The 26,324-nt window shown below is 22.1% G+C and overlaps 11 protein-coding genes across 11 annotated transcripts; 9 read left to right on the top strand and 2 right to left on the bottom strand.

The window, feature by feature from the left end:
- Positions 1 to 3,121: 3,121 nt before the first annotated feature.
- Positions 3,122 to 4,738, top strand: SRAE_1000165600 (Inwardly rectifying potassium channel 3; the record flags this gene model as incomplete). Its single annotated transcript, XM_024648638.1, has 5 exons — positions 3,122 to 3,585; positions 3,642 to 3,774; positions 3,849 to 4,232; positions 4,269 to 4,528; positions 4,570 to 4,738. The coding sequence occupies 5 exons, from the start codon at positions 3,122 to 3,124 to the stop codon at positions 4,736 to 4,738; spliced, it is 1,410 nt and encodes a 469-aa protein (XP_024502596.1).
- Positions 4,739 to 8,283: 3,545 nt separating this feature from the next.
- Positions 8,284 to 8,993, top strand: SRAE_1000165500 (Hypothetical protein; the record flags this gene model as incomplete). The annotated part of the gene is made up of 2 exons (XM_024648637.1): positions 8,284 to 8,776; positions 8,839 to 8,993. 2 exons carry the CDS (start codon positions 8,284 to 8,286, stop codon positions 8,991 to 8,993), a joined length of 648 nt encoding a protein of 215 aa, XP_024502595.1.
- A 93-nt stretch (positions 8,994 to 9,086) lies between these two features.
- SRAE_1000165400 (Nicotinic acetylcholine receptor family and Neurotransmitter-gated ion-channel transmembrane domain and Neurotransmitter-gated ion-channel family and Neurotransmitter-gated ion-channel ligand-binding domain and Nicotinic acetylcholine-gated receptor, transmembrane domain-containing protein) lies at positions 9,087 to 10,735 on the bottom strand (the record flags this gene model as incomplete). Its single annotated transcript, XM_024648636.1, has 6 exons — positions 9,087 to 9,317; positions 9,375 to 9,970; positions 10,024 to 10,326; positions 10,372 to 10,422; positions 10,470 to 10,681; positions 10,728 to 10,735. 6 exons carry the CDS (start codon positions 10,733 to 10,735, stop codon positions 9,087 to 9,089), a joined length of 1,401 nt encoding a protein of 466 aa, XP_024502594.1.
- A 385-nt stretch (positions 10,736 to 11,120) lies between these two features.
- SRAE_1000165300 (Collagen triple helix repeat-containing protein) lies at positions 11,121 to 12,207 on the top strand (the record flags this gene model as incomplete). Its single annotated transcript, XM_024648635.1, has 2 exons — positions 11,121 to 11,613; positions 11,663 to 12,207. 2 exons carry the CDS (start codon positions 11,121 to 11,123, stop codon positions 12,205 to 12,207), a joined length of 1,038 nt encoding a protein of 345 aa, XP_024502593.1.
- Positions 12,208 to 13,870: 1,663 nt separating this feature from the next.
- Positions 13,871 to 14,591, top strand: SRAE_1000165200 (Hypothetical protein; the record flags this gene model as incomplete). Its single annotated transcript, XM_024648634.1, has 2 exons — positions 13,871 to 14,011; positions 14,058 to 14,591. The coding sequence occupies 2 exons, from the start codon at positions 13,871 to 13,873 to the stop codon at positions 14,589 to 14,591; spliced, it is 675 nt and encodes a 224-aa protein (XP_024502592.1).
- Positions 14,592 to 14,714: 123 nt separating this feature from the next.
- SRAE_1000165100 (Eukaryotic translation initiation factor 3 subunit D) lies at positions 14,715 to 16,459 on the top strand (the record flags this gene model as incomplete). Its single annotated transcript, XM_024648633.1, has 2 exons — positions 14,715 to 14,898; positions 14,940 to 16,459. 2 exons carry the CDS (start codon positions 14,715 to 14,717, stop codon positions 16,457 to 16,459), a joined length of 1,704 nt encoding a protein of 567 aa, XP_024502591.1.
- A 357-nt stretch (positions 16,460 to 16,816) lies between these two features.
- On the top strand, positions 16,817 to 17,537 carry SRAE_1000165000 (Basic-leucine zipper domain-containing protein; the record flags this gene model as incomplete). The annotated part of the gene is made up of 2 exons (XM_024648632.1): positions 16,817 to 17,130; positions 17,180 to 17,537. 2 exons carry the CDS (start codon positions 16,817 to 16,819, stop codon positions 17,535 to 17,537), a joined length of 672 nt encoding a protein of 223 aa, XP_024502590.1.
- Positions 17,538 to 18,346: 809 nt separating this feature from the next.
- Positions 18,347 to 19,387, top strand: SRAE_1000164900 (Basic-leucine zipper domain-containing protein; the record flags this gene model as incomplete). The annotated part of the gene is made up of 3 exons (XM_024648631.1): positions 18,347 to 18,476; positions 18,518 to 18,695; positions 18,766 to 19,387. 3 exons carry the CDS (start codon positions 18,347 to 18,349, stop codon positions 19,385 to 19,387), a joined length of 930 nt encoding a protein of 309 aa, XP_024502589.1.
- A 1,578-nt stretch (positions 19,388 to 20,965) lies between these two features.
- Positions 20,966 to 22,227, bottom strand: SRAE_1000164800 (G protein-coupled receptor, rhodopsin-like family and GPCR, rhodopsin-like, 7TM domain-containing protein; the record flags this gene model as incomplete). Its single annotated transcript, XM_024648629.1, has 3 exons — positions 20,966 to 21,163; positions 21,225 to 22,106; positions 22,144 to 22,227. The coding sequence occupies 3 exons, from the start codon at positions 22,225 to 22,227 to the stop codon at positions 20,966 to 20,968; spliced, it is 1,164 nt and encodes a 387-aa protein (XP_024502588.1).
- An 836-nt stretch (positions 22,228 to 23,063) lies between these two features.
- SRAE_1000164700 (Cytochrome P450 18a1) lies at positions 23,064 to 24,539 on the top strand (the record flags this gene model as incomplete). Its single annotated transcript, XM_024648628.1, has 1 exon — positions 23,064 to 24,539. One exon carries the CDS (start codon positions 23,064 to 23,066, stop codon positions 24,537 to 24,539), a length of 1,476 nt encoding a protein of 491 aa, XP_024502587.1.
- A 194-nt stretch (positions 24,540 to 24,733) lies between these two features.
- SRAE_1000164600 (FAM125 family and MABP domain-containing protein) lies at positions 24,734 to 25,590 on the top strand (the record flags this gene model as incomplete). Its single annotated transcript, XM_024648627.1, has 2 exons — positions 24,734 to 24,955; positions 25,000 to 25,590. The coding sequence occupies 2 exons, from the start codon at positions 24,734 to 24,736 to the stop codon at positions 25,588 to 25,590; spliced, it is 813 nt and encodes a 270-aa protein (XP_024502586.1).
- Positions 25,591 to 26,324: the final 734 nt, after the last annotated feature.

Raw genomic sequence — 26,324 nt, 5'->3', positions numbered from 1 at the left:
GTTTCTTCAATCTAAATGTAATATTATTGATAAAATAATGTTAGTTTTATAGATAAAAAAAATTTCACATAATAAGACATTTTTTTTAAAATGTAATATCTGAAGACTATAAAATTTAATTTTTTTTTTAAATATATTCTTAATAAAAATTGTACTGAAGGCATAATTTTCTACTTTTATTACTACAGTATATTTAAAGTTTGATTTTATATAAATAAATTTTAGGACTATTATATAAATTTTATTTATTATAAATTTATGATCATACATTAATTTTTTACCATAACTTATTTTATGTAAATACTTAAAAACTTTCCCAGATTTAAATTATTTATAAATAGTGTTATGATTAACACATAGAAAACCATAAATTAATTATTTTACTTTCTACTTTTAAGAAAAAAAAAAGGAAAAAAAAAAATATTTTTAAAATTTTTAGTTTAGATCGTGACAATTTTTTTTTAACTAATTTAATGACAATAAAAATTTTCCATGAATAATCTATTATATATAGAAAAAAAAATTATAATTATAATAATTAATTTTCATCTCTATTGTTTTTTTGGTAAAAAAAAATATATGATAAATTATTTTAATATGTTTTTAAAATTTATTTTTTATTTAATAAAAAATATAACTAGAATTTAATGAAATATTATATCTAATAACTATTTAAATAACTATATTTTTGATCTTTATTTATTTTATAATTTTTTCAATAGTTATTAAATATATAATTTCTATACTCATCTACTATTAAAAATATATTTTTTTTTAAAAACTTCTTCTATAACTACACTTTTTAATTTCAAAAAAAAATTTTATTTTAAATTTTAGGATATTTCCTAAGTACATAATTCAGCACATACTTTTTTTTTATGTATTACATTTTTTTTTATAAACATATATAATTATACTATTTATTTTTAAAAGCTTTGAAATAATTATAGTATAAGGAAATTATTTTTATTTTTAAAGATTTTAATAAGATAATTTGCAATAAAGTGTTACTAATGTATTATAAATGTAAATAAACATTTTTTTTTAAAATACATTTAATTAATATATAGTAAGTTCTTATTTAAATATAAAAAAAAATATATAGAAATTTTATTTTATACTTAACTTTAAATACACATCTTAAACCTACACAAAATATTATCACTATTAGAAAGGCAAATATTAATGTTTTAATATAAAAGTTTTAGTATAAAATAGTAAATTTTATATAAATATAAGTGTGGCAAATTGAAATATTAAAAATATAATTATAGTTGTTTAACTTTGTTTAAAAATTTAAATAAATATTATTTTTTTTTTTCTATTATAAATATAACATACAATTAATAGGTACAAATTTGTAATCATAAATTTTTATATATAATTATTTTAATATTAAAAAAGTACAATTTATATTTTTTTAAACTTAATTTATTTAACTGAATTTAATTTATTATTTTATTATTAATTTTATTATTTATTAAAAAATTATAAAAAAAGTTTATAATAAATAAAATATTATTATAAAAATATTTATAATAAATAATATAAATATTTGATTATATATATTATGTCATATAAAAAAATCATAATATTTTTGTTAAATCTATAGTCAATTTATTTGATTAATTGTTGTTGTCTTGGAAACAAATTTTTTTTTATATAAAATTTTTCTAAACGTCAAATGAAAATTGAAAATGATGAAAAAAAATCTTTAGGTGAGAAATTATATATACATGAAATATAATATATAATCTTTAATTATTTATTTAAAAAATTGTTTGTTTTATAGATAATCACCGAATTTTTATTAACAAAAAAATAAGTTTAATAACACTTTAAAAAATATATTAAATCTAGATTTTTTTTTTTTAAATAATAATTATATATTTGTCTTCTAATACATTTGTATTTTATATATATCTTCCTTGCCACACATAATTCTCTTTTTAACAACAACTTTTTATCTATATTATTTCTTTCTAAAAATTATATTTAATTTTTTACCAAAAATAATCATTTATCTATAATTATTTCTAAATTATTATCATCTTAATGTGATTTGATTTTCAATTAACAATCATCTATTAAATTTTTATTTTTTTTATATATTTTTTTTAAAAAAATTTTACAATTGACTGATAAAAGTTTTTAGTTATAACTATTAAATAAATTACATTCATCTAAGTATTTTTCATTTTATAAAAATATAATTCATATTAACTTAATCAAATATTTTGATTGTTAAATTTTTATAAAATTCTATATTTATATAAATCAAAATAAAATCAAAATATAATAGTGTTTAAAAAAAATTTAGAAATTAAATATTTAATAGTATTTTTTTATGATATATTTTTGTATTCATATTACTAAAACTTTTACCATTAACTCTTATTTTGATAAAAAAAAATTTTTTTAATTTGTTTCGAGGCAAAAAATAAAGTCAAGTTGAATACACTTTTATAATAGATTTTGAATGTATTATTTTTGAGAGAAAAAATAAAATATATAATATTAATACAAACTCTTAACTAAACTTTTACTTTGTCATATATCTTACTTTATTTTTAACATTTTTTTTATATAACATCATTATTATGAAATGTTTCCTTTCCCTTACACCTTTCATAAAGATTTTCTTATCTTTAAATTTTTTTTTTATGTTTTATTTTTAATATTTTTTTTAGAGTTAAAAAAACACTTTTAAATTTACTCAATCATAAAGCTTTACAACAGTATTCTATATATTTTTTTAAATAGAATAGCATTTTCTAAGAAAAAAAAAACTTTATAATTGAAGTTGTTCTATTTCTCTTTATCAACATATTATATGTATAGTAATTTTAAAAGATATATTTATTGAATGCAAAAGAAGGAATTAAAAAGATAAATAATATAACTTCACACTTATTATTCTAAATATTTATTTATTTGAAATAATTAAAAAAATATTCTTAGTCAGTTTACCTTTTATTTATTGATTAACGTTCAATTATACAAAAACATTTTTTATATTGTTTTTTTTTTATGAAATTCAATAATATTAATTAGACTGACTAAAAGTATTATATATTAATATAATAAATATATAAAAAAAAGGCATTCTAGTATAGTTAGAATGTGGGAAAAGGGACAATTAGGATCATCATTGTTATCTGAAAAAATACCAGTTGATCCAATGATTGAAACCTCAATTCCAATTGATGAAGATGAAGAAAAAATTTTAAAGACTGCACATGTTATTATTGTACCTCCCCTAAAATTACATAATAATACTACTGCTTCAACTAGTAATAATAATAATAATGACAACAACAATGGTATGTCTTCACCATTATTAATAAATGGGAATCCTAATTGTAATGACAATACAAATGATGAAAATAATGAAAAATCTCTAAATATTAGTAATATTAATAAAAATCATCATACACCAAATTATAAAGAAAGCAAGAAAACGACAAATTTTTCTTTTATCAAAAAAAATCATAAACATCGTAAAGTTCCAAGATTAGTTTCAAAAAATGGGGAATGTCTAATACAACCTGTAAATCTTCTTAATGCCAAAGAAATTATTTTAAAGTAAATTTATTAAATTTAATTAAAATTTGCTAATTATAGATAATTATTTTTTTAAGAAATTGGTTTCATCTTATAATAGAATATTCATGGAGGAGTATATTAACTGTCTTTGCTGGAGGTTTTTTAATTAGTTGGGTATTTTTTGGTTCTATTTATTATTTAATTGTTTATTTGAATGGAGATTTAATGGTTTGTTTGCCATTTTTTTTTTCTTCTTTTTTTTTTGTTAAATTAAAATTTTATATATTTTTTTTATTTTATAGGAACTTAATGAAAAAAAAGCATGTATAGCTAATGTTCAAAGTTTTTCTGGAGCATTTTTATTTAGTTTAGAAAGTCAACATACAATTGGATATGGTTTTAGGTATATGACAGAGAATTGTCCAATTGCTCATTTTATTCTTTGTATTCAATTAGTAGTTGGGGTATTTTTACAAACAATGCTAGCTGGTATTGTTGTGGCAAAAGTTTTAAGACCAAAAAAAAGAAAACAAGAAATGCGTTTCTCTCAATTTGCTGTTATTGGTCCTGTTCATGATCATGATCATAGACCAGCATTAATGATAAGATTAGCCGATATTCAACATAAACTTTACCTAGCAGAAAGTCATGTTCGATTATATATGGCTTGTACAAAAATTAATAAGGTGACTTTTTTTTATAAATAATATTAAATATTTTAGAACGGTGAAAAAGAACTTGTTGGTGTCAAGGATATGAATGTTGGTTATGATTCAGGATGGGATAGAGTTTTATTGTTATGGCCAATCATTGTTCGCCATGTAATTGATGAAGAAAGTCCTTTATATGGAATGACACAAGAAAATATGAAAGATCAAGATTTTGAATTGATAATGACAGTTGAAGGAATTGTAGAAGCAACTGGAATGACATTTCAAGCACGAACATCATTCTTACCAGATGAAATAAATTGGGGACAACGGTATGTCAATAGTACAAAGTATATTTTCTTTTTTTTTATAGGTTTCAAAGTTTAGTTGTGTATAATGAAGAAAAATGTGCTTATCAGGTTGATTATAGTCGTTTTGAATGCACAGAACATGCAGATGATGTTAAGATTGACCCGATTCCTGAGTTGGTGGAGGAGGATGACGAACATCCCTTACTACATAATGCATCCGGTTTTACTTAAATTGATTTCGGTGATCTAAAATTCAAATGTTGGTATTTGTTTTTTTTTTTATATTAAGATGAGCTGTCGTATAATGATTTTAAAAAAATTTCTAAGAACATTTAATAAGAAAAATTATAGAATATATTTTAAGTGCCTTGATGTACGATTTTATCGTAAATATTTTGTTTCAATAAAAAAATAATAATACATTGACTATAATCATAAAAAAAAAGTTTCTAGCTTGATAGGATGTCATAATGCCTTGGTAAATATCAAATTACCAAAAATTAATAATTTAGAAATATAGTAATCTTTTTTTTTTCAATGATATAAAGTTATTTTATTTTTATACAATATATTTTTATCAATAAAATGAATAACATATATCATAATATTATAATAAATTTTTTATTAATTTTTAATATAAAAATTACAATTTAACAAAATTGGTCGTTTTATAATCTACCTTAATATAATATTGCTTAAAAATGAATAAAAATTTAAAAAACTAATTTTAGCAACAAAATAGTTATAATTTATTTTGCAATGTCTATGAGTATAACTAGATGATCATTCAAAATAATTGTTTAATAGTTATATATTTATGTTTTTAAAAAGTTAAAAAAAAAATTTTATATCAAAGTTAAATAATAAATTTGGTTTTTGACTTATAATAATTCATCCATACATTTATTCACCCCCAATAAGATATACATATTTTTTAAATGGATTCCTGTTAAAATATAAAAATTTTTAAAGTATATTCTTATCTATAAAGTGGTATAAAAATAAAATAAAAAAATTTTTTTTTTCTAAATACTTTTAAAGGTGATTAATAATAAAGCAATTATTTTCAATTTATATAAAAAAAAATATATGATACACAATAAAATTGATTGCAATTAAAGTTTAACAAAAATGAAAAATATTATCAAAAGTAGAGTGTCTAGTTTAGATAAAATATAACTGCTAATGAAAATACTCATGGAACATTTACCTCATTTGTTATCTATAAATTTAATATTATATATTACTTTTAACAATTAAAAGTAGTCATTTAAAATTTATATAAAAATTGATAAAAAATTTTTTTTTTTTTTTTGCAACTTTTATAATATTATTTTTATTAAAATTCAATTTTCATGATTTAATATATATAATAGATGTGTATATACTGGAGAAGCATTGTATGTTAAAAACTACTTTTTGATAATAAATTGTGATCTATATGTTGTTGTCATACTTTAAAATAATAAAAATAGTAAAAAATCTTATGACAAATTTTTTCAACAACTAATTTTGAGTTTTAACTATTAAATTATAAAATTTAAATTTTTCCTTGATATATATAAATTAGAAATTTATTTATAAACGATTAAATGTTTAAAGTATTTTAATTTGTTTTTCTTTTTCATTTTTATTATATATTTTTTTTATTTTAATTTGAAATTAATCTTGATGTATCCAATATTACAAATTTATTATTATTTATAATTATTCATATTTAAAAAAAAAAGTGAAAATGAATATATTATTTCAAAATTTTTGATATGTTTTTAATATATTAAAGTTAAAAAAATTTTTTTTTTCATTACTTAAGTATACCTTAATTATAAATGATAGAATGTTTTTAATTTGATAATTATTCATGCATTCCATAAGTATTATATAATAGTTTCAAAGTCTAAAATATTGTACTATGATAATTTTTTAAAACAATGTAAAAATAAAAAAATGTTATCTTATTATAAATTTTACCATTATTATTTTAAAGACAACATAAAGATAAAATAAATCGAAATTATAAATAAGTTGTATAAAGTAAAATTTAACCTTCTTAAATAAAACAAAATATGTATTTTTAGATTTTGTTATTAATCGTATATTTTCAATGTCATTTAAACATTGCCTAAATTCAATAAGTTATCAATTTATTAAATTTTAAAAGGACATTTATATTTTAGTTCTTTGAGTTCCTTTTTAGATTATATTTATTTGATATATCACAGGGCGGTTAATTTTTATTAAAACATGCATGTATTTTGATGGTTTTCTCTGATATATTATAATGTCGATCATAGATCATTAATTTGATAAAATAAATTTATTCATCTTAAACAAAATATTAAAAAATAATTTTATATATCTTAAAAATCTGGATGTAAAAAATATATATATATATATATTTTTAATGTAAAGACTTTTTGACATTTTATTGTATAATTATGACATCAAGTTATTTAAAAAAAATAAAGTACTAAGATATATTTTTCTATATATTTTTTACACTTATAAAATTTTAATTTACAAATATATTTTATTTAGTAAAAGATGTTTATAAGAATTTTATAATAAATTTATTTCACAGTGCATGATTCATTAATATATTTTTCATTTAAGATTCACATTTCTTTTAACACTCTATAAAATATGACATATCATAATTTTGTTGATACATTAATCTTGTCATTTGTAAATTTATTCATTTTAAAATCATACTTTTTTTTTTCAAATATTTTGTAATATTTATTGATATACATAATAATCAAAATAATTTTTGATAATACTTTTTATTTTATCAATGTTACATAGGAAAAATAAAATATATTTAATCTTTTTAATTATGCAAAAGTAAACTTAATTTATTATTTATTATATATAATAAAATTCTATATTATAAAAATCTTTTTGAACAAGTTATTTTTACCCAGTTATATTTAATATATATTTATAACTATAAAAATACTTTTAAGGTATTCAAAATATTTCTTATTTATAAAATACCAATTGCTCAATTTTTATTTTTATTTATTTATATAAATAGCTTAAATATTAAAATATTATTTTTAACAAACTTGTAAAAATTATTTTTATCAAAAGTAAAAATTATTATTTAATCATAGATAATTGAATGTGATTTACCAAATCTTTTTATCTTCAACTAAACTTTGATATATTTTATTTTGTTATTAACAAATTATAATGTATCATCCCTATAAACAACTGATAAAACAAATATTTTTACACATTTACTATTCTCGTGTTTAAAATACAAAAATACAAGTATATCAACAAAATTATTTTCTTTAAAAAAATATATATAACAAAAAAAATTTAAAGATACACTGGAATTTATATAATATTTTTTTCTATATGTTAAATTATACTTTATATAAGATAAATAAGTTATTTCATGTTAAGTATTATCTAATAATTGCCTCAAATTCTTGAAAGTTTCTTAATTATTATATTTATATTTCTTTTTTTATATTAATATCTTACTAATTTAATTAAATATTATTGATGTTTTTTAATTTTGAACTTTATAAAGCACCAAACGTTAAAATATTTTTGAAACATGTGAACAAAAATTTATTTTTTATTAAATGAAATTATACTTGGTTAAATAAGTTAAAAACAAAAAGTGACTGATGGAAGCTTAGTTTATTTTTTCTTAATTTGACACTAATTTAAATATACACTTTTTTTAATACTATTTTTTTTATATATATTATTATAACATTAACACAACCTTTACAACATACAAAATATTATTGAATATTATGCTTATATGTATTCCAATTACAGATATTGAAACATTGATGAATCCTACAACATATCCAGACTCTAATACATCATCAACAAAAATTGTTGATGTTAATCCATTTTATTATAACAATCCAAAATATAAATGTTTATGTCAAAAGGTTCATATTAAAGTTGGAACATATTCATTTGCTTATTTAACAATTTTTGCATATATTGTTATTTCAATATTAGCATGGATTTTAGGAATACATATATTTGTTAGTGTTGGTACTACAATTCTTGCAATTTTTGGAATTATTACATCATTACTATTAATTTATAGTGTTAAAAAAGAAAAAAGATTATTTAGTGTACCATATTTAATATTTTGTGTCATTTCATCAATCCTCCTGGCCACATTTACCATTTTATGTATTTTTACTATTCTTAATCGAAATAATGAAAATATTAAAAATTTTTTGTATCCAGGTCAAGAAAATCATAAATTAAATGAAAGCCAAGATGATTGTAAGTAATAATATAATAAAATTATTTTTTATTAACAAAAAAAAATTATACTTTTTTTTTAGATATCCTAATAAATTTAACAATTTTTATTGTTATTGCTTTGTCATTCCTACTTTTTACAATTTGGGCATTTTTTATTGTATTTAGAACATACAAATTTATTGGAGATATTCTTATTGCAAGGAGACCTATTAGAGTTATCAAGAGTACACAATAAATATAAAATACTTATAAAATATTAAATTTTGAAATACATTAATATCATAATCAATTTTATATTTTTTTTTTTCTTAAATTTTAATAAAAATTTCTAATCAAGATTCATTAAATCTAATAATATTGCTGTGGCATTTCTTCCCCCTCCAAAAGTATCACCACTTAATGGTTGTGTTGGTGGTTGTACATCTAATGGTTGTGTGGTATCATATAAAGCTGGTGCTTGTGTTAAAATAACTACACTTCCAGATATATTTATTATAGAATAACAAATTAGTAGTAGGCGATCAATTGCAATTGCAACATATGACCATTCTTCAGAAATCTAAAAAAAAAAATATTATTATTATTTTTTTTTTAATCAAAAAATTTTTATACTTACTTTACTTTGCTTAGCTTTTGCTTTAAAATGATCACTAATAAATGCTAAATTACTTATCATTCTCCTTATTAAATCACTATGCATTCCCCGAAGTTGTGCTAATTGACTTAATCTCATTTCACCATCACCTAATTCTGTACCCTCTAAAATAAGATTATTATTTCCTTGATTATTTGCAAAAGCTAAAAAATATGGTGAGGCACGCCTTGAATTAGGATATGTATTTGGATTATCAGTAGTATTACTTTCATCATCACTATCTAAACTATGTTCATCATCAAATCCATCTGGTTTTTTGATACAAAGATATGTTGGAAGAATTTGTATAAATAATTTATGCATCCATTTTGGCATAGCATGTGTTGTACCATCACGACGATAAAAATTAATTGAAGCAACAGATAAAAATATTGATGTTGCTACAAGAAACATTGTAAATAATAAATATTTTCCAATTAAAGGAATTACTGTTGATGTTGGAGGAATAAGTTCAATGAGAACAAGATAAAAGACAGTCAATGCTACAAGTACAGAAATAGAATATGAACATTTATGTTCATTTGGTGGAATATAAAATACAAATGTTGTAAGAATAGCTAAAAAAAAAATTTAATTAAAAAAAAAAGTTAAACTAAATATAATGACTTACCAATTAACATGCATGGAATGACTAAATTTACAGTATAAAATAATGTTTTTCTTCTTAAACGAATATTATATGTGATATCAATATACATATCTTGTCCACAACATCCACTATAAATTTGTTCATGTCTTGCTGCCTCTATTTCCATTAAATCCCACTCTAAACTTCGGACATATGAACTTAAATCCATTCCTTGTTTTAAATATTGATAATTATTACCATAAATATCAGTTCGAATTTCAATTTTATCTCCAGGTTTTGGTACAATAGGCCGTACATTAATTAATAATCCACTATATGACCATCCTTAAATTTTTTTAAATATATATAATATTCTAAGATAAAACTTACCACCAAATTTCATTTGACATACTTGTAAATCATAAGGAAAAAATTCAATATCTTTAAAAAATATTAATTAATTATTTTTTAATTTTATTAAAAATTACCTATAAAACAAAAACTTTTATAAATTGATGGTGGTTTCCAGACAACTAATCCTGTATGATATACAATTGCATCACTATTAATTGAGATATGTGGTTCACCATCAGCATTATTATATAATAAAATATCTGGAATCCATAATTGATCAGATGGGATATGAATTTTTGATAAATTTTTATACTTTTTTGGATCCCATGATAATTTATAATCATACCTATAATTGATTTCTTAATTTTATAACAAAAAAATTTTTTACATACCATTGCATTTCTAACCACAAGTTTGTTGTTAATACTTGATTAACTTCATCCTAAAAAATGCTAATTAATTACACATAAATTTTTTTTTTAAATCATGTTATATATTTTTGATTTTAATGTTATTTTATATTAAATAACATAAATTTCAATTGTCTTTTTTTTTTATATCTTATTGTTATCAAATTAAACTTATAATAAAATACTTTACATTACCTGACCTATATATTTTTATTTTATTATATAAAACATTTTTTAACATTATTAATTAAGTTACCTATTTTAAAATTATGTAACATTTATTTGACCTAAAAAAAAATTAAAAATATTTTTGGATAAAAAAAAAAAGATAATATAAAAGGATAGGATTTTATAAAATATTTATTCTTTTCTAAAATGAATAAGACAAATTTATTGTTAAATTATAGTCATGATATATTCTATTCTATTGCTATTGCTTCAATGGTAATTAGTATTATATCAACACTTACTATTCTTATCTCTGTACCATATTTAAATGTTAAATTAAATAAAGATGCATTTTTAATTGAAGAAAATAGTTTAAAATTTAAAGAAAATTCAGATAAGATATGGAATTATTTGTCAGGAAGACAATTTGAGGAGATAGATGATCCTTCTATACATAAACAGGGTATTCTATTTTTTTCTAGAAAACAACGTTCACCTGTTTTTGAGACAACTACATGTAATGGTTGTGCTTCCTTATCCTGTCCAAGTGCTGGTCCTCCAGGATTAGCTGGAGATCCAGGACTTGATGGAGCTCCTGGAGCTAGTGGTAATACAGGTGCACCAGGAAAAGATGGTTATGATATTGAGGCAACATTTGAAGATGAACTTCCTTGTACAATATGTCCAGCTGGTCCACCAGGTAATTATTTTTTTTTTTAGTAAATATAATTATAATATAATTATTTAAGGTAATAGAGGTTTTCAAGGTGAAAGAGGAGCACCAGGATTAGCAGGAGCAGTTGGTGAACCAGGTGAAGCAGGATCACCAGGACTTGAAGGGATATCTGGAAAACAAGGTCCACCAGGAGTAAAAGGTATTCCTGGTTTCTCAGGTCCTAAAGGACAACCAGGTGATACTGTTATTAGTGGTGTTGGTATTAAAGGACCTAAGGGACCACCAGGACCAAATGGATTAAAAGGTCCACCTGGATTACGTGGTAAAAATTCTAATATACCAGGATTACCAGGAAATCCTGGAGCAACAGGAGCTATGGGATTATCTGGTTTACCAGGAAAAATGGGAGGTATTGGAGATTATGGTATGCCAGGTGAACCAGGTGTACCAGGAACTTATTGTGCCTCTGATTGTGGTGTTAGTCAAATACTTGCACCAGATATGCGAATAACTAATGGAAATATAAACAAACAAATAAACATTCAACCATCAGGTTCTATCTATGAACAAAAACAAGATAATGAAGAAATGCCATATTATTTTAGAAAATCATGGTAAAATTTATTTAATTATCATATTTATTTTCTTTTATAAATAAAAACTTACAACATCAATAATTCTAATTAATGAGGCACCAAAATTAACCATTAACGGTTTTGAAGCATTTTTTACTGGTCTAACTTGTTTATTATACATATACATAAGATCTTCATAAAGTTGATCAGCATATCTTGGAAAACTTGCTTTTCCATTACAATTTAAAATAATATAATTACATGTAGAAAAAAGAAATATTAATAAAAATTTAAAATATAATTGTTTCATTACTTATAACTTCCAAAAAAATACACTTTCTTTTATATTCATTTATGATCAATAATTTTAAAGCTTTTAAAAATGCCAATTTACATATAGTGTGTAATAGTTAGTAAAGACAACAGTTGAATTTATCTTTATAATTATTTATTCTGACTTTTAGTAGATGTGTAAAATATTGAAGATAAGAAAAGCTGAGATTTATTGAATTAAATGCAAACGAAAAGCATTACTTATCTATTAATACTATTACAGTTTTAAAAAAAAAATCTTTTTTTAAATATAAGTATATGTAATATTTTTACTATATATTGAAAAAAAAAAAAAAAACATATTTGTATATCTACAATATGACTATGAAACTTTCCGTATAACAAAATATTTTTATTAACTTAAAATAAAAAATATCCCAGTTAAAAGATACTATAAAATTCAAAAATTAAATAATGTTAGCAAATAAAAAAAAATTTTATTTTATCTTAGAAAAACACATATGCATATTTTAACATCAAACTTCAAATTAAACCACTATTTTAATTTTATTGTTTCCTTTTATTTCCCCAGATAAAAATTTCTTCCTGTAACTGACAACTCTTACATTATTTAATGTTAATTTTCACATACAAGTAGAAAATTTCACATTTAAGAATAAATATCTATTTAGTATGAATGTGGATTTTTTATATTAAGAAATATTTTGCACCATCTAAAAATAAAAATTTATTTTTAAAGAATGATACAATTTAATTTCTTTTCTCCATAATTGGTTAGTAAGAATTTTTCAGGAGCCTTCTGAAGAAAACCCTATTTCATACCTTTTTTTTTCTTTTTATACCCTTTTATTCTATTTTAAAATAAAATTTTACTCAAATAAAAATAAAGTTAAACAAAAATTCCACTTTTCCTAAGTTTAAAATAATTTTTTTCACGATTATCTCAAGAATTAACCAATCATTGTAATAAAAATTGAAGACTTTGATAATTAATTTTAATACTTAAGAATTATTTATGATTTTTAATCAAATGAATTTCTTAAAAAAAGTTATACCTATTTAAAATTTTTTAGCATTCTTTTTTAGAAAATGAATTTTTATATATAAAATTTCAATCAAATATTACTTAGTTAAAAAAAATGTACTTTTCGTGTTCATAAAACTATATATATAAATGAAAACAAAGTATTCTTTCAAAAAAAAATTTTCTTTGTAACTAATGCATTAACATTACATTGAAAAATTTGCCGTTTTGAATTTATTCTATATAATATACAAAAAAGGAGTGTAGAAAAAACAATCAGGTTGTACTCTATCTCCACTAATTGAAACATTATACCAATTTGTTGTAGTAAACAAAAATTCACTCGATTGACATTATTTGAAATTAATTTAAATATTCATTATTAACTATGACATTACCTGATATAGAGAATGACGAACAACTTCAAGAAGCTTTTCGTAGAAGAAGGGAAAAACTAGAAAAAATAAGAAAAGTCAAAAAGATACATCAATATTTTAGAGATAAATTTAATAACTATATTCGTGAATCCGTATGTTAAAAAAGTTTTTTTTTTTTAATAATGTTGTATATTTTAGTATGCAAAAACAAGAAAGGATATACTAGAAGGTACTCATCCAAAAGTCATTAAGTTAATAAAAAAATGTGAAAGTAGACGCGATAAATCTTTACAGAAAGTTGAGACATTAGCCAAATTGAAATATGATACCTTAAGACGAAAACATGAGGCAGAAGAGGCTACAATTAGAAGAAGACAGGAGGAGGAAGTTTGTGCTGTAGCACAACAAGAAATAGATAAATTAGATGTAGAAAGAGCATCTGTATTGGATATGGCAAAATCACTTGGGATGTATGATATTGTTGCCTTGTTTGATGATGAAGTTGATGATGCTAATGTAATATCTGATTTTAAAAATTTACAACCTTCAGTAAAGTCCGAAGTAAATGTTAAAATTGAAGGACGACCAAATAACTTACCTTTTGTGTCACCTACTTCAGCACATTTCTTAACAGAATTGTCAGGATTGGCTAGTACTTCCAACGACTTCCATGCAAAAGTTCTTGAGGACATCAATTTTATGAAGTCATATTTATTACAAAATAAAAAATAATAACTAATTAATGTGTATGTTTTTTTTAATAAACTTTAAATTTTTTTGTTAAAGTAACTCTTGAAACGAAAATAAATTTGTATATTGGAGTTTTATATTTACAACATTATTATTTGTTTTAAAATGTCTCTTCCAGTACTTGATTTACTTAATATTTCTGAAAATTTAGAAGGATGGGGTCCTAGTTTTGAACAAAAACACGATCCAATGGAACAATTTAAGGATCTTCCTTTCCAAAGTTTTAATCGTTGTGAAAAAATTGGTCGTATTAGTGATTGGATTGGAGTTGAAAAATTCTTTCAAAGAAGTATGTTTTTAATAAATGTATTAAATATTATTTTTATTTAGATCGTGCTTATGGTAATAAAGATAATACTGCATCTCAATTTGACTATGTTCATGATGCTGATGAAAACTTCCAACTCGTTGATAGTTCAAAACCACAGAAACCTCTTCAACAACGTTATCGTAATCGTAATACTATTCAATTTAAAAAACTTATGTCTAAAGATATTGATGAAAAACAAAATCCACAGACTAGTGGAAAACATAAGAAGAGTGTTGTTAAAGAGCATATGAAACAATTTAAAATTTGGCAAAAACGTGGAGGTAATACACGTAGTAATAATACTCGTCCTCAAAATAGGAAATTTGGTGAACGTGGAATTCAAAAAGTCAGACAACCTTCTGTTCAAATTCAAGCAGACTGGAAACATATTATTGATATTGACTTCCCTACACTTCTAAGAAAAAAATCTTCTTATTCATTGTATGGAAATGGAGAAGACATCAAAGGCCATAGTTATGGAACACTTTATTATTATGATAAAAATTTTGACAGACTTACTCCTAAAAATTCTGTTGAACTTAAAAGAAATTGTGGTACATTTATTAGTGTTCCTACAATTGATGATTATGTTATTGAACAGTTAACTGCAGGAAAATATGGAAATATTTTTGGAACAGACATTATTTTGGCCACTTTGATGAGTTCAACAAGAAGTGTATATTCATGGGATATTATTGTTCATAAACTTGGAAATGTTGTTATTTTTGATAAACGTGCTAAAATTGATTCTTTGGTTAATCCAGTAGACCAATATACAGTTAATGAAACTCATCCTGATCCACCTGTATTTGAAGGAATTGGTGAAAACACCGCTAGTGAATTGGCAGCTGAAGCACTTCTAGTTAATCAAAACTTTAAACGTCAAGTTTTAAAGAAGACTTCAGAAACTTATAAATTTGAACACGAAGAAATTCCAATTGATGATGATTATGATTCTAGTGCATTTGACTGTGCATTTAAATATAGAAAATGGTCATTGGGAACTTCAAAACAAGGAATACCACTAACATTAGTTTGTAGAACAGAGGTTAATGGTGTATCAACAGGACCATCCGGTGAGGTACAATTACTTACTATTAAAGCTTTTAATGAATGGGATTCAACTGTTCGTGGTCATTTGGATTGGCGTAAATCATTAGAAAGTCAAAGAGGTTGTGTTTTGGCTACAGAAATGAGAAATAATTCTTGTAAACTTGCTAAATGGACTTTACAAGCAATTCTTGCAGGAACAGATAATCTCAAAATTGGTTATGTCAGTCGTAGTTCTCCAAAAAATAACACTAGCCATTGTATTTTGGGTGTACAAAATTTCCGCCCTATTGAATTAGCTCAAAATATTTCATTAGATTTAGATAATTGTTGGGGTATTCTTAAAAGTATAATTGAATTGACTTTAGATCAACCTGATGGAAAATATCTTTTGATGAAAGATCCTGTTGCTTCAACATTAAAATTCTACTCACTTCCAAAGGGAACATTTGAAACATCAGAAGATGAGACCTCTGAAGAAGAAGATTGAAGTTAAAAATATTTTAAAATAAAAGATTTTTTTTCCTGTTATAAATAAAATATTTTATTGTTACCTTCTATTGACTTCTTCTTTGATAAAGAAATACTACATGATAAGGTTCTTATGTTGAATCAATTACATTTTTTAATATAACATTCTTGTAATCTATATAAAAATTATTTACAATTTTTAATATTTATTCGATTATAATAGTATTATAGATATTTTTTAATAAAACATTTTACTTGGTTTTTCAAATTTTTCAAGGAAATGATCATACACTTAAAAGTTATATGTTGTATTGTGTTATAACATTTTCTTTACTAAATAATTAATCAATTATTTTTAGACTTGACTTTTTAAAAGATGGTCTCTTCCCCTTTAGTAATTTCTGCTGATACTCTCAATAGATTGAATAATTTTAGAAATAATGAAAATGAAACATTTTACAATATAAACATTCAACAAAATGTTGATTGTATTAAAAATAGTAGCAGTGAAATGAATAATATAAATTTTTCACAATGTTCGGACACAGATTCAATGACAATGATATGTTCTGACTATAGCTGTAATGATGATCATTGTTGTGACTCCAATGTAACAATTTATCATCCACATTTAAATTTCAATAACTTTCAATATTGTAATGAACATCATAATCTTGATAATCAAACAGAGTATGTTTTAAAAATTATTTTTGTTTAAAATTTTTTTTTAAAAATTAAGAAATAAATGTTGTGAGATACAGAAATGGTTAGATTCAATAATAAATGAAGTAAGATCAGAAATAGCTGCTGAGAAATGTGAATGTTCAAATATACAAACATGTATACATGAAAGAGTTTCTTTGGCAAACTTGACACAAAAAGAAATTGCTGAAAGGAAAAGATACCAAAACAGGAAAGCGGCAGCAAAATATCGTTTAAAAAGGAAAGTTAATCTTCAAATGGATAAATTTGAAATGGATCTATTAAGTAAGAAAAATAAAATGTTAAAAGAATTGGCTTTTGAATTAGAATCAGAAATAAAAGTCTTGGAAAATTTTTTAATTAATAATTTTAATTTGTCACTAGCTTCTTTATAAAAAAAAAGAATACAAAAATTGTTAACTTAATTTTTTCTCCTATTTCGATTATTAATCATTATCCCAATACTTCTATGTAACAAATAATGTATTAATTTTTAATTTCTAGAAAAGCAAATACTTACTTATATTTTAATTTTCTTTACTATTTTTATTCATAATTAACAAAGAAATAATATTCTTGACATGAATTATATAATAATTATTCAAAACATTATAAAATGTAGTTATATTTGTTACTATTAATTTACTCCACTTTATTAAAACTTCCTTTTATATGATAAATAATCATTACATGATGGAATCTTCCTTCCTATAAACTTTTTTTTTCGTTAATCTAAATTACTATCAAGACTAGTATGTAAATCATGTTTATTTCTTACTTTTTATTCAAATGATAAAGTTTTATATACTACTTTTCACGTGAATATATAATCTAGCACTAGGAGTGTATTATAATGATTAGTATAATATTGTCGCATTTCTATAGACGTCTTACAACCACCATGTAGATATATAATTGTGCGCTTAAATCTAAATGACATTTAATATATAAACAATAATTTTTATAAGAATGACATCAAGTACGTTGATTAATTCAACTAAATGATCGACTGTTAATCAACATTTATTAAATTAAAAAAAAACATTTATATTTTTATTATATTTTTGTTTATAAATTTCTATGGTTAAAAATGTATATTAAAAAAATTTATTTTAGAAAATATATCTTATTTCTCTATTAGCTTCTAAATTTTTTAAATAACTACTTTAAGTTTAACAAATTTCAAAACTTCATTTAACTGAAAATGTCTGCTACTTTTGAAAACACTCTTTTTGCTCAACAACAAGTTGAAGACTTTCAAGGTTTGTCAATGATTCAAGATAATGATTACCTTTATTTGTCTGATTCTGTTGATGATCTGCCGCCTTCGTCAGGTAACGGAAAAAATTTATTTTTCTTAATTATTTTATTTTAGAAGAAAGTCAATCTTCCTTTGGAGCTTCCCCTCTTTTAGAGGAAAACTCATGCACTGCTGTTGCTCACGATATCTTGTCAAGCCTTAGGCGCACCACTGCCTCTAAAACATGCGAAACATGGGTTTGGCCAAAATCCACTGCTTCTGCTTTCGAAATCTCATATTGCTCCTGTTGTGGGTACGGGTCATCTTATTGTACCCATCGGGGCTGGAATCGACGTTCCTTTAATTGGGGCTCCAATAAACAGTCCTTTATTTGTTGTGGACCCAAAATGCAACAGTATTTTAAGCTCTAATAAAGCTATTGAAAATGACTCAAATCTTGATTTGCATTTAAATAATTCATATAATTCAATAGAATACAACCATAATTCTCCAACATCATCTTATTACACTTCATCCATTTCTTCTTTACAATATTCATCTTCTGATAATGGTTATAACAGTTGCACAGAAAGTACCTTTTCGTTATCTCCTTTACCAATAAATCAATTCGAGTGGATAGACAATTTAATATATGAGGCTCGAAATGAAATTGAAAATGAAAAGACAATAATGGTAAAAAAATACATTAAACGTAAAAATCATTCTACAAAAGTTTCTTCTTTGATGACAGATGTCACTGAACTTAAAAATTCAAAGAAGCACTCATTGTCGGGTATGAATTATACAGAAAAAGCAAGACGGAAAAAAGAACAAAATCGTATTGCAGCTCAACGTTATCGAATAAAACAAAAGGCTACCGAAAAGGCAGAGTCTGAGGAGATGAAATACCTGAAGGACAGAAATGCATTTTTGCGTGCTGAATCAGCTAGACTAGAAAAAGAGATTGAAGAAGTGAAAAACATGATGTTGGTATTTATGCGTTGAAGTATGGGATAGTTCACGAATGGCTTTTCATTGAAACTAAGTGGTATTAAATTACAAATTAAGGAAAATATTTTAGTACTATTCAGTTTTGGTTGAACTATTCTTTTTTTTTTTTTTTCATAATTTTTATATTTTCAAATGTCAATTTTTTAATTAATTATCCTACTTTTTATCATATATTCAGATTTTTGTCAATTTATTTCTAATGAATTTTAATTTTTTCTCACTAAATTTTTGTCAACTTTTAATGTTTAATTTCTAATTGTAACATTTTTATAATTTTTAAAGAAAAAGTAATTTTTTTAAAAAAATTTAATTTTTGAGATTTTATTTCTAAAAAGTAACCAATCAAAGAAAAATAAACTTTTATTTATACAAAGATATTAACATATGCATTTCACAGATAGATAAAAAATTATTTTAAAGTATATTAAAAAAATTAATTAAGATTATAAAACATCTGTTATACATATTCAAAAAAGAAAAATTCATTTTGACAGTTGCAATAATTAAAATTTTAATTTTACTTAAAAAAAACCTTTATAACTTTTTTAAAAAAAATAATGTTAAGTTTCTGATTTAAGATACACTTTAAGATAAAATACATCAATCATATTCAAAAATAAAAATTTTTAGTTTCTAAAATTTAAAAACAAAAATTAAGAAGTTAATTTATATATTGAAAATAATTAATAACATATCAAAATATTTTTGTTAATGATTGTAGTTTAAACGTACTTTTTTGTAAACACCAACAGTACTTGAATGTTTGTTATTTTTAAATAATGATAAAGAAATTTTATCAATTAATTATATATATTTTTAAGTTCCTTATAAAATATAAATATTGTTTATTATAATATTTTAATATATTGTAATCTGATGAATTATTCTTATCGTAAATTTTTTGTCTTACTTTTTTTTTTAGTTATTTATGGATAAAGTAACATAATTAATAATGTTTTAGAGACACGTCATGTTAATATATTAAAAATATAATTTTATAATCTAAGTACAAAGTGACATCTTATCATACAATTTTTATAGTTTTATGGTATATCTGTACGGTATTATGTTGTTAATAACCCCAAAATTGTTGTTAAAAAAAATTTATTTAAACAACTGATTTTTATTCATTTTATAATTTTTTTTTTCAACTGACAAAATGCCATTAACAGTCTCATGAAGTAAATTAATATGAAAAAAAAAGGATTTTTGAAAATATAGAAGATAATATATATACATGTTATTTCTATACTTCTAGTAAAAAGACCTTTCGTGAACCACTTTGTAAATCAAATTAGAAAAAAAAGTTTATTTTATATTACTAATTGTTTACTTATTTTAATTTTATTTAAATACAATGAATATTATTTACATATTTACAAAAAAAATTTCTTTCTTTTTGACACTATTTCATGTATCACTCAAAATATTTTCAAATAAATTATTTATACAGAAGTATGTGTAACCATTAAATTTAAGATTATTGTAATTTAAATAAAAAAAATCATATGATTTGAATAATAGTTGACAGTACATATTTTTCTTGATTATTTTACTATTATATAAATATTGTCAATAAATTGGTTCATCAGATGACTGGGCATGAACAGATGAAGATCTTGTTTTTAATTGAAATGTAACTGCACTAGATGTAAAAAATCCTTTATGTGGCATTAAAAGAATTCTAAAACTTTCTATTAATAAACTTCGATATCTTCGTGATACCAAACAATATAAACAAAAATTTAATGAAGCATTTAAAAATACTAACTAAAAAAATAAGTTAATTATAAATATTTTTTGTTTTTTTAAAAAAAATAATTATTATTACCTGTTGACTAATACATGTATAAATAATTGCAGTTGGATGATAATGTCCTAAAATTTCATATAATAATCTTGCTGGTGCCTGTGGTGCTACACATATAAATAACATTGCTACAACGGCAAATAAAATTTTATTGGCATTTTGTCTTTGAGTAAAATTATTTTCATGATTATTTATTAATTGTGTTGTTTGTTGATTTGATGAAATAATTTGCCTTTGTAATATTAAATCTTTATGAATAACTTTTCTAAGTGTCATTATTAATTTATAATTTAAATAAAATAATAAAACAATAGGAAATATATTAAATGTAAATAATGAAAAATAATCCATTGTTCTATAATATGCAATCCAAAATGAATTTTCTGACATTGATATAACAAAATATTCATGATTATCATTAAAATCATAACAATCAGTAACTTCATATACTAAAGGCCAATGTAATGAACATATAAATGAAAATATTATACATAAAATTATTGTATAATTTATAGCTTTATGTGAACATAAACGATTTGATCGTAATGGATAACATACACTTATATATCTTTCAATATTAAAAATAACAACCAGTAATACAGATGATTTATAAAAAGTTGAAGCACACATTCTTATATATAATACTAATTTTGTATATATTTCATTTATAATAGGTGATGATAAAAATGATCTAATTGACATAGGTGATACTTCAAGTACAGCAAAAAATAAAAAAAATATATCACATATAGCTAATATTAATAATAATTTTCTTGATGGTATTCTTTTTGATGATGGATTATAGGTGAGAACAAAAATATTTATTAAATTACATGTTATACCAATAATTGCAATTGTCGGTAAACATATAGCATTTGTCCACCATACTAAATCTATTGTTAACTAAAAATTATATTTATTTATAAAAAAATATTTTTACCTCATCATTTTGATAAGCTTTATGTGGTTGAATTGAACAAGCATTCCATTTATCAGCTAAAATGCCTTCACTTACAGCAGCCATTAATTTTACAATATAACAATTAAAAAGAAGTATATTAAAAAAAAAATGTAGGATAAATATTTGTTAATCAAAAATGAGTACCACTTTTGATAGAAAATATATAATATAATTGTAATATATTCTTTGATAGTGAAACCTTTTCTTTGCTCGTTTTTATTAACAATTACAGTTCTTTAAAAACAACAAATTTTCTATTGTATAATCTTTTAGCATTTCTCTCTATGCGCAGTGAACCCAAGAATCTTTATATATATATATATATCTCTATATATATATAAATAAATGTATATATGACAAATAACTAAAGGTATTGTGAAATATAAATACATTGTCACTATGAGTGGGACTCGAAATGTTTACTTGTTCTTTAAATCATTGAAGAATAGTGAATCTTTTAGCCATAAATGAGTTTTGATCTTTATTTACTTAGTTTGTCCCTTAATATATTAAATTTTTATATCAGTGCAAAAGAAAAAATTTGTTATTTAACTAAATAAGATTGAAGGACAAAATTTTATTTAACTGTTAAAAGATAAATTAAAGTTCTTTCATAATTTTTATTTTTACAATTAATAATTAATTAAAAAATTAACATTATTAAAAAATATTCCCATAAATCTTGTTTTGTGAGAATATAAATAATAAGAAAAAAATTATGTTTATAAATAAAAGTTTTTGTTGACATTGCCATATATTATTCATCATCAATGTTTTTGATACTTACAATTGTATTTCTTTTTTTTATTTATATTTGTATTAAATTTTATACAAATATAAAAAAATATCCAAATGGTCCGAGACCATTACCATTCATTGGAAATACACTTTCAATTGACATGGCATCTCCATATAAAACAATCTTAAAATGGAAACAAATATATGGAGATATATTTACTATTTGGCTTCCAAGACCTACAGTTGTCTTAGCAAGTGCAAATATTATTAAAGAAACTTTGATTAAAAATAAGGAAATTTTTTCATCACGCCCAAATACATATGTTTATGGAATTTTTACTGGTCATAAACCTCATGGTGATGGTATAATTCTTGCTGATGGTGATAAATGGTATACACAACGTAATTTTGCATTAAAAGTATTTCGTGAATTTGGTGTTGGAAGTAAACGAATGGAATACAAAATAATGCTTCATACCCATCGAATGTTAGTTAATATTTTTAAAAGAATGGGTGATTCAAAAAAAATTGTCATAGATCTTCATCATGTTATAAGTTATACTGTTGGAAATATTATTCATGATCTTGTTATGGGAAGATATTATGAATTTTATGATCCTGAATTTATGCATTTTAAAGAATTAATTGACTCAATATTAAAAGATTTTACATCTATACAAATGTTAATTGTTGATTGTTATCCATTTATGAGATATTTTCTTCCAACATATTATAGATATAAAAGAAATGGTTTTAAATTACAGAAATTTTTTATGGATGAAATTGAACGACATTCATCAAAAATTCAAAATAGTTTAGAAACATTTAAGGCAACAAATTTTATTGATGCTTATTTACTTGAAATGTACAAGTCACAGGATGAAGAATTATCAAAATTAACATTGGCCTTGAATGCTGGTGACTTATGGACAGGAGGTATGGAAACAACAGTTACAACCTTAAGATGGGCAATTCTTTATATGATTTTATATCCTAAAGTTCAAAAAAAATGTTTCAAAGAAATTATAGGTGTTCTTAATGATGATATGGATGTAACATCAGAAGATAAAATAAGACTTCCTTATGTAAGAGCAACAATAGATGAGATACAACGAATGATAAATGTATTACCATGGGGTATACCACATAGAGTTGAGTGTGATATTGAAATAAATGGTAAATTTATTCCTCGTGACACAACTCTCCTTATACAAACAGGTGCTATACATTTTGATGAAAATGAATTTCATGATCCAGATACTTTTTTACCTGAAAGATTCTTAAATAATGATGGTTCATATGTTGCTGTAAGAAATAATATGCCTTTTGGAATTGGAAAACGTCAATGTCTTGGTGAACCATTAGCAAGAATGGAATTATTTCTTATTTTTGTAACACTTATAAAAAGTTTTGAATTTTGTGAAGGTCCACAAGGTCCACCAGATATGACAAGATGTGAAGGTATGACAACTGTACCTAAACCATATAAAGCATTATTAAAAAGACGTAATTATTCTGTAAGATATCTTAATAATAATCAAATTAAAAGAGAACCTTTTGAGGAACAACTTGAAAAAATGAGAGAATACAAAAGATTAATTTCTGATGAAGATGATAAAAGAAATTATGATTATTAAAAAAAAAATAATAATAATAAAATTTAATATTGTATTATAAATCATTTTAATATTACATACTATTGTTTATAAAATAAAAATAAACTAAGTTGCGGCCCTTTATGTTAAGTCAATATATAAAACTTTTCATATAGTGTTAATAGAAAATATTTGTAAATTATATATTTTTTTTTTATTATTTTATTGTTCTTATTATGCTAACAAGATCTACTGAATTTGATGAAGAGTTAGGAGCAAAACCAATATATGGTGTATGTATTGTAACAGATCCAAAAAATGCACCTAAAAATTATACTCCAATTATAAAAACTTTTGATGATGGAACAGATGCCGATTTATGGAAAGAAGGAGGTATAACTTCTTTTTTTAGTAGACCTGTTCGATATTTGTGTATTAATAGAGTACCAGAAAATGGTGTAAGTGTCATAAATTTAATATCTTTATTATAATATTGATATAGCAAACTGAGATACTTCATGACATACAAATAAAAAAAGAAGATATTCTTATACCAAATGGATTTACAGAGATAAGCTTTACCTCTGATACCAAAGAAAAAGGATTAAGAAAATATCGCTTATTAGTGAGCTATTTACCAAAAGAAAAAATAATTGATGCCATAACAGATATAATTGTTGTAAAAACTCATAAACCTTATCGAGGATACACACCTGCAGGTGAAATTGATGGTCTTCGAATTTGGTATAAAGCATCATCTATTCAAACATGCTTATTGGGTTTTCCAAAATCAGCCTCCAATCCAATTATGGATGGAAAATTATATCCTCATTTACCTTCCCAACACTCATCGTCAATATCTGATAATCTCAATGGTGTTATCAATGATGTTAATTCATTTACTATAAAAGCTGTTGATGAGAAATCAAAAATGTTACATAATTTACCTTTGATATTAAATGAATTATATGTAAATGATAAAATATCTAGTCAGGGAAATTTTAATCTTCCAGAAGTACCATATTTACAATCTTTAAATGGTGAAATTTACAAGTATGATCTAGAACGATCAATACTTGGTGAGGGGTATTGATAAAAATTACTTTTTTTTTGTAAAATAAATAATTTATTAAAAAGTAAAGTAATACTTACCACTTTTTTTATTAATTTTTATTTTAATTTGTACATTAGTGTATATCCATAGTCCTTGTATTAGTGATATGTAGATGGAGTTTGAGCTAATAAAATTTTTTTCAAGTTTTATTTATTTTAAAAAGTTTTCCGGGAGAAACAATTACACTTATTATGAAGAATAGAATTTTTCTGGAAAAAATTTATATTCTTGAATAGATATAGTCCCTGAAATAATCATGAGATTAATAATTTTTTAATTGCTAAATAATAAAATTTTTTTGCTTTTAATTTTGTTTTTTTTATTTTTTATTTAACATGATAGTACTAATTAATATGGATTGTTTTACTATTATTTTTTAAAAAATGATACAATTTATTAAAAATTACCATATATATCTATTGTAAATAAAAACATATATTTTAGAAAAAAAGATTTTTTTATCCATTTCTTAATAATATTTATAAAGTAGAAAAAAACACAGCAAATTTGAAATAAAGACCACAAAAATCATAATAATAAAATCTTTTATTAGAAAAATAAAAACATTAATATACAGAAATAAAATTTAAAAAGACATGAATTGATAAAAAGACTTTTCAATAATGATAACTACAAACATTAAAGTGGTATTTGATGAGGAATGATATAAATAACATATCAGAAAAATAAAATTTAAAATGATTGAAATTATG

Source organism: Strongyloides ratti (genome assembly GCF_001040885.1).
Source record: "Strongyloides ratti genome assembly S_ratti_ED321, chromosome : 1".
In the NCBI taxonomy this organism is placed as follows: Eukaryota; Metazoa; Nematoda; class Chromadorea; order Rhabditida; family Strongyloididae; genus Strongyloides; species Strongyloides ratti.
The sequence above is the reverse complement of the archived record's forward strand: the minus strand, read 5'-3'. Positions and strand labels throughout refer to the sequence as shown.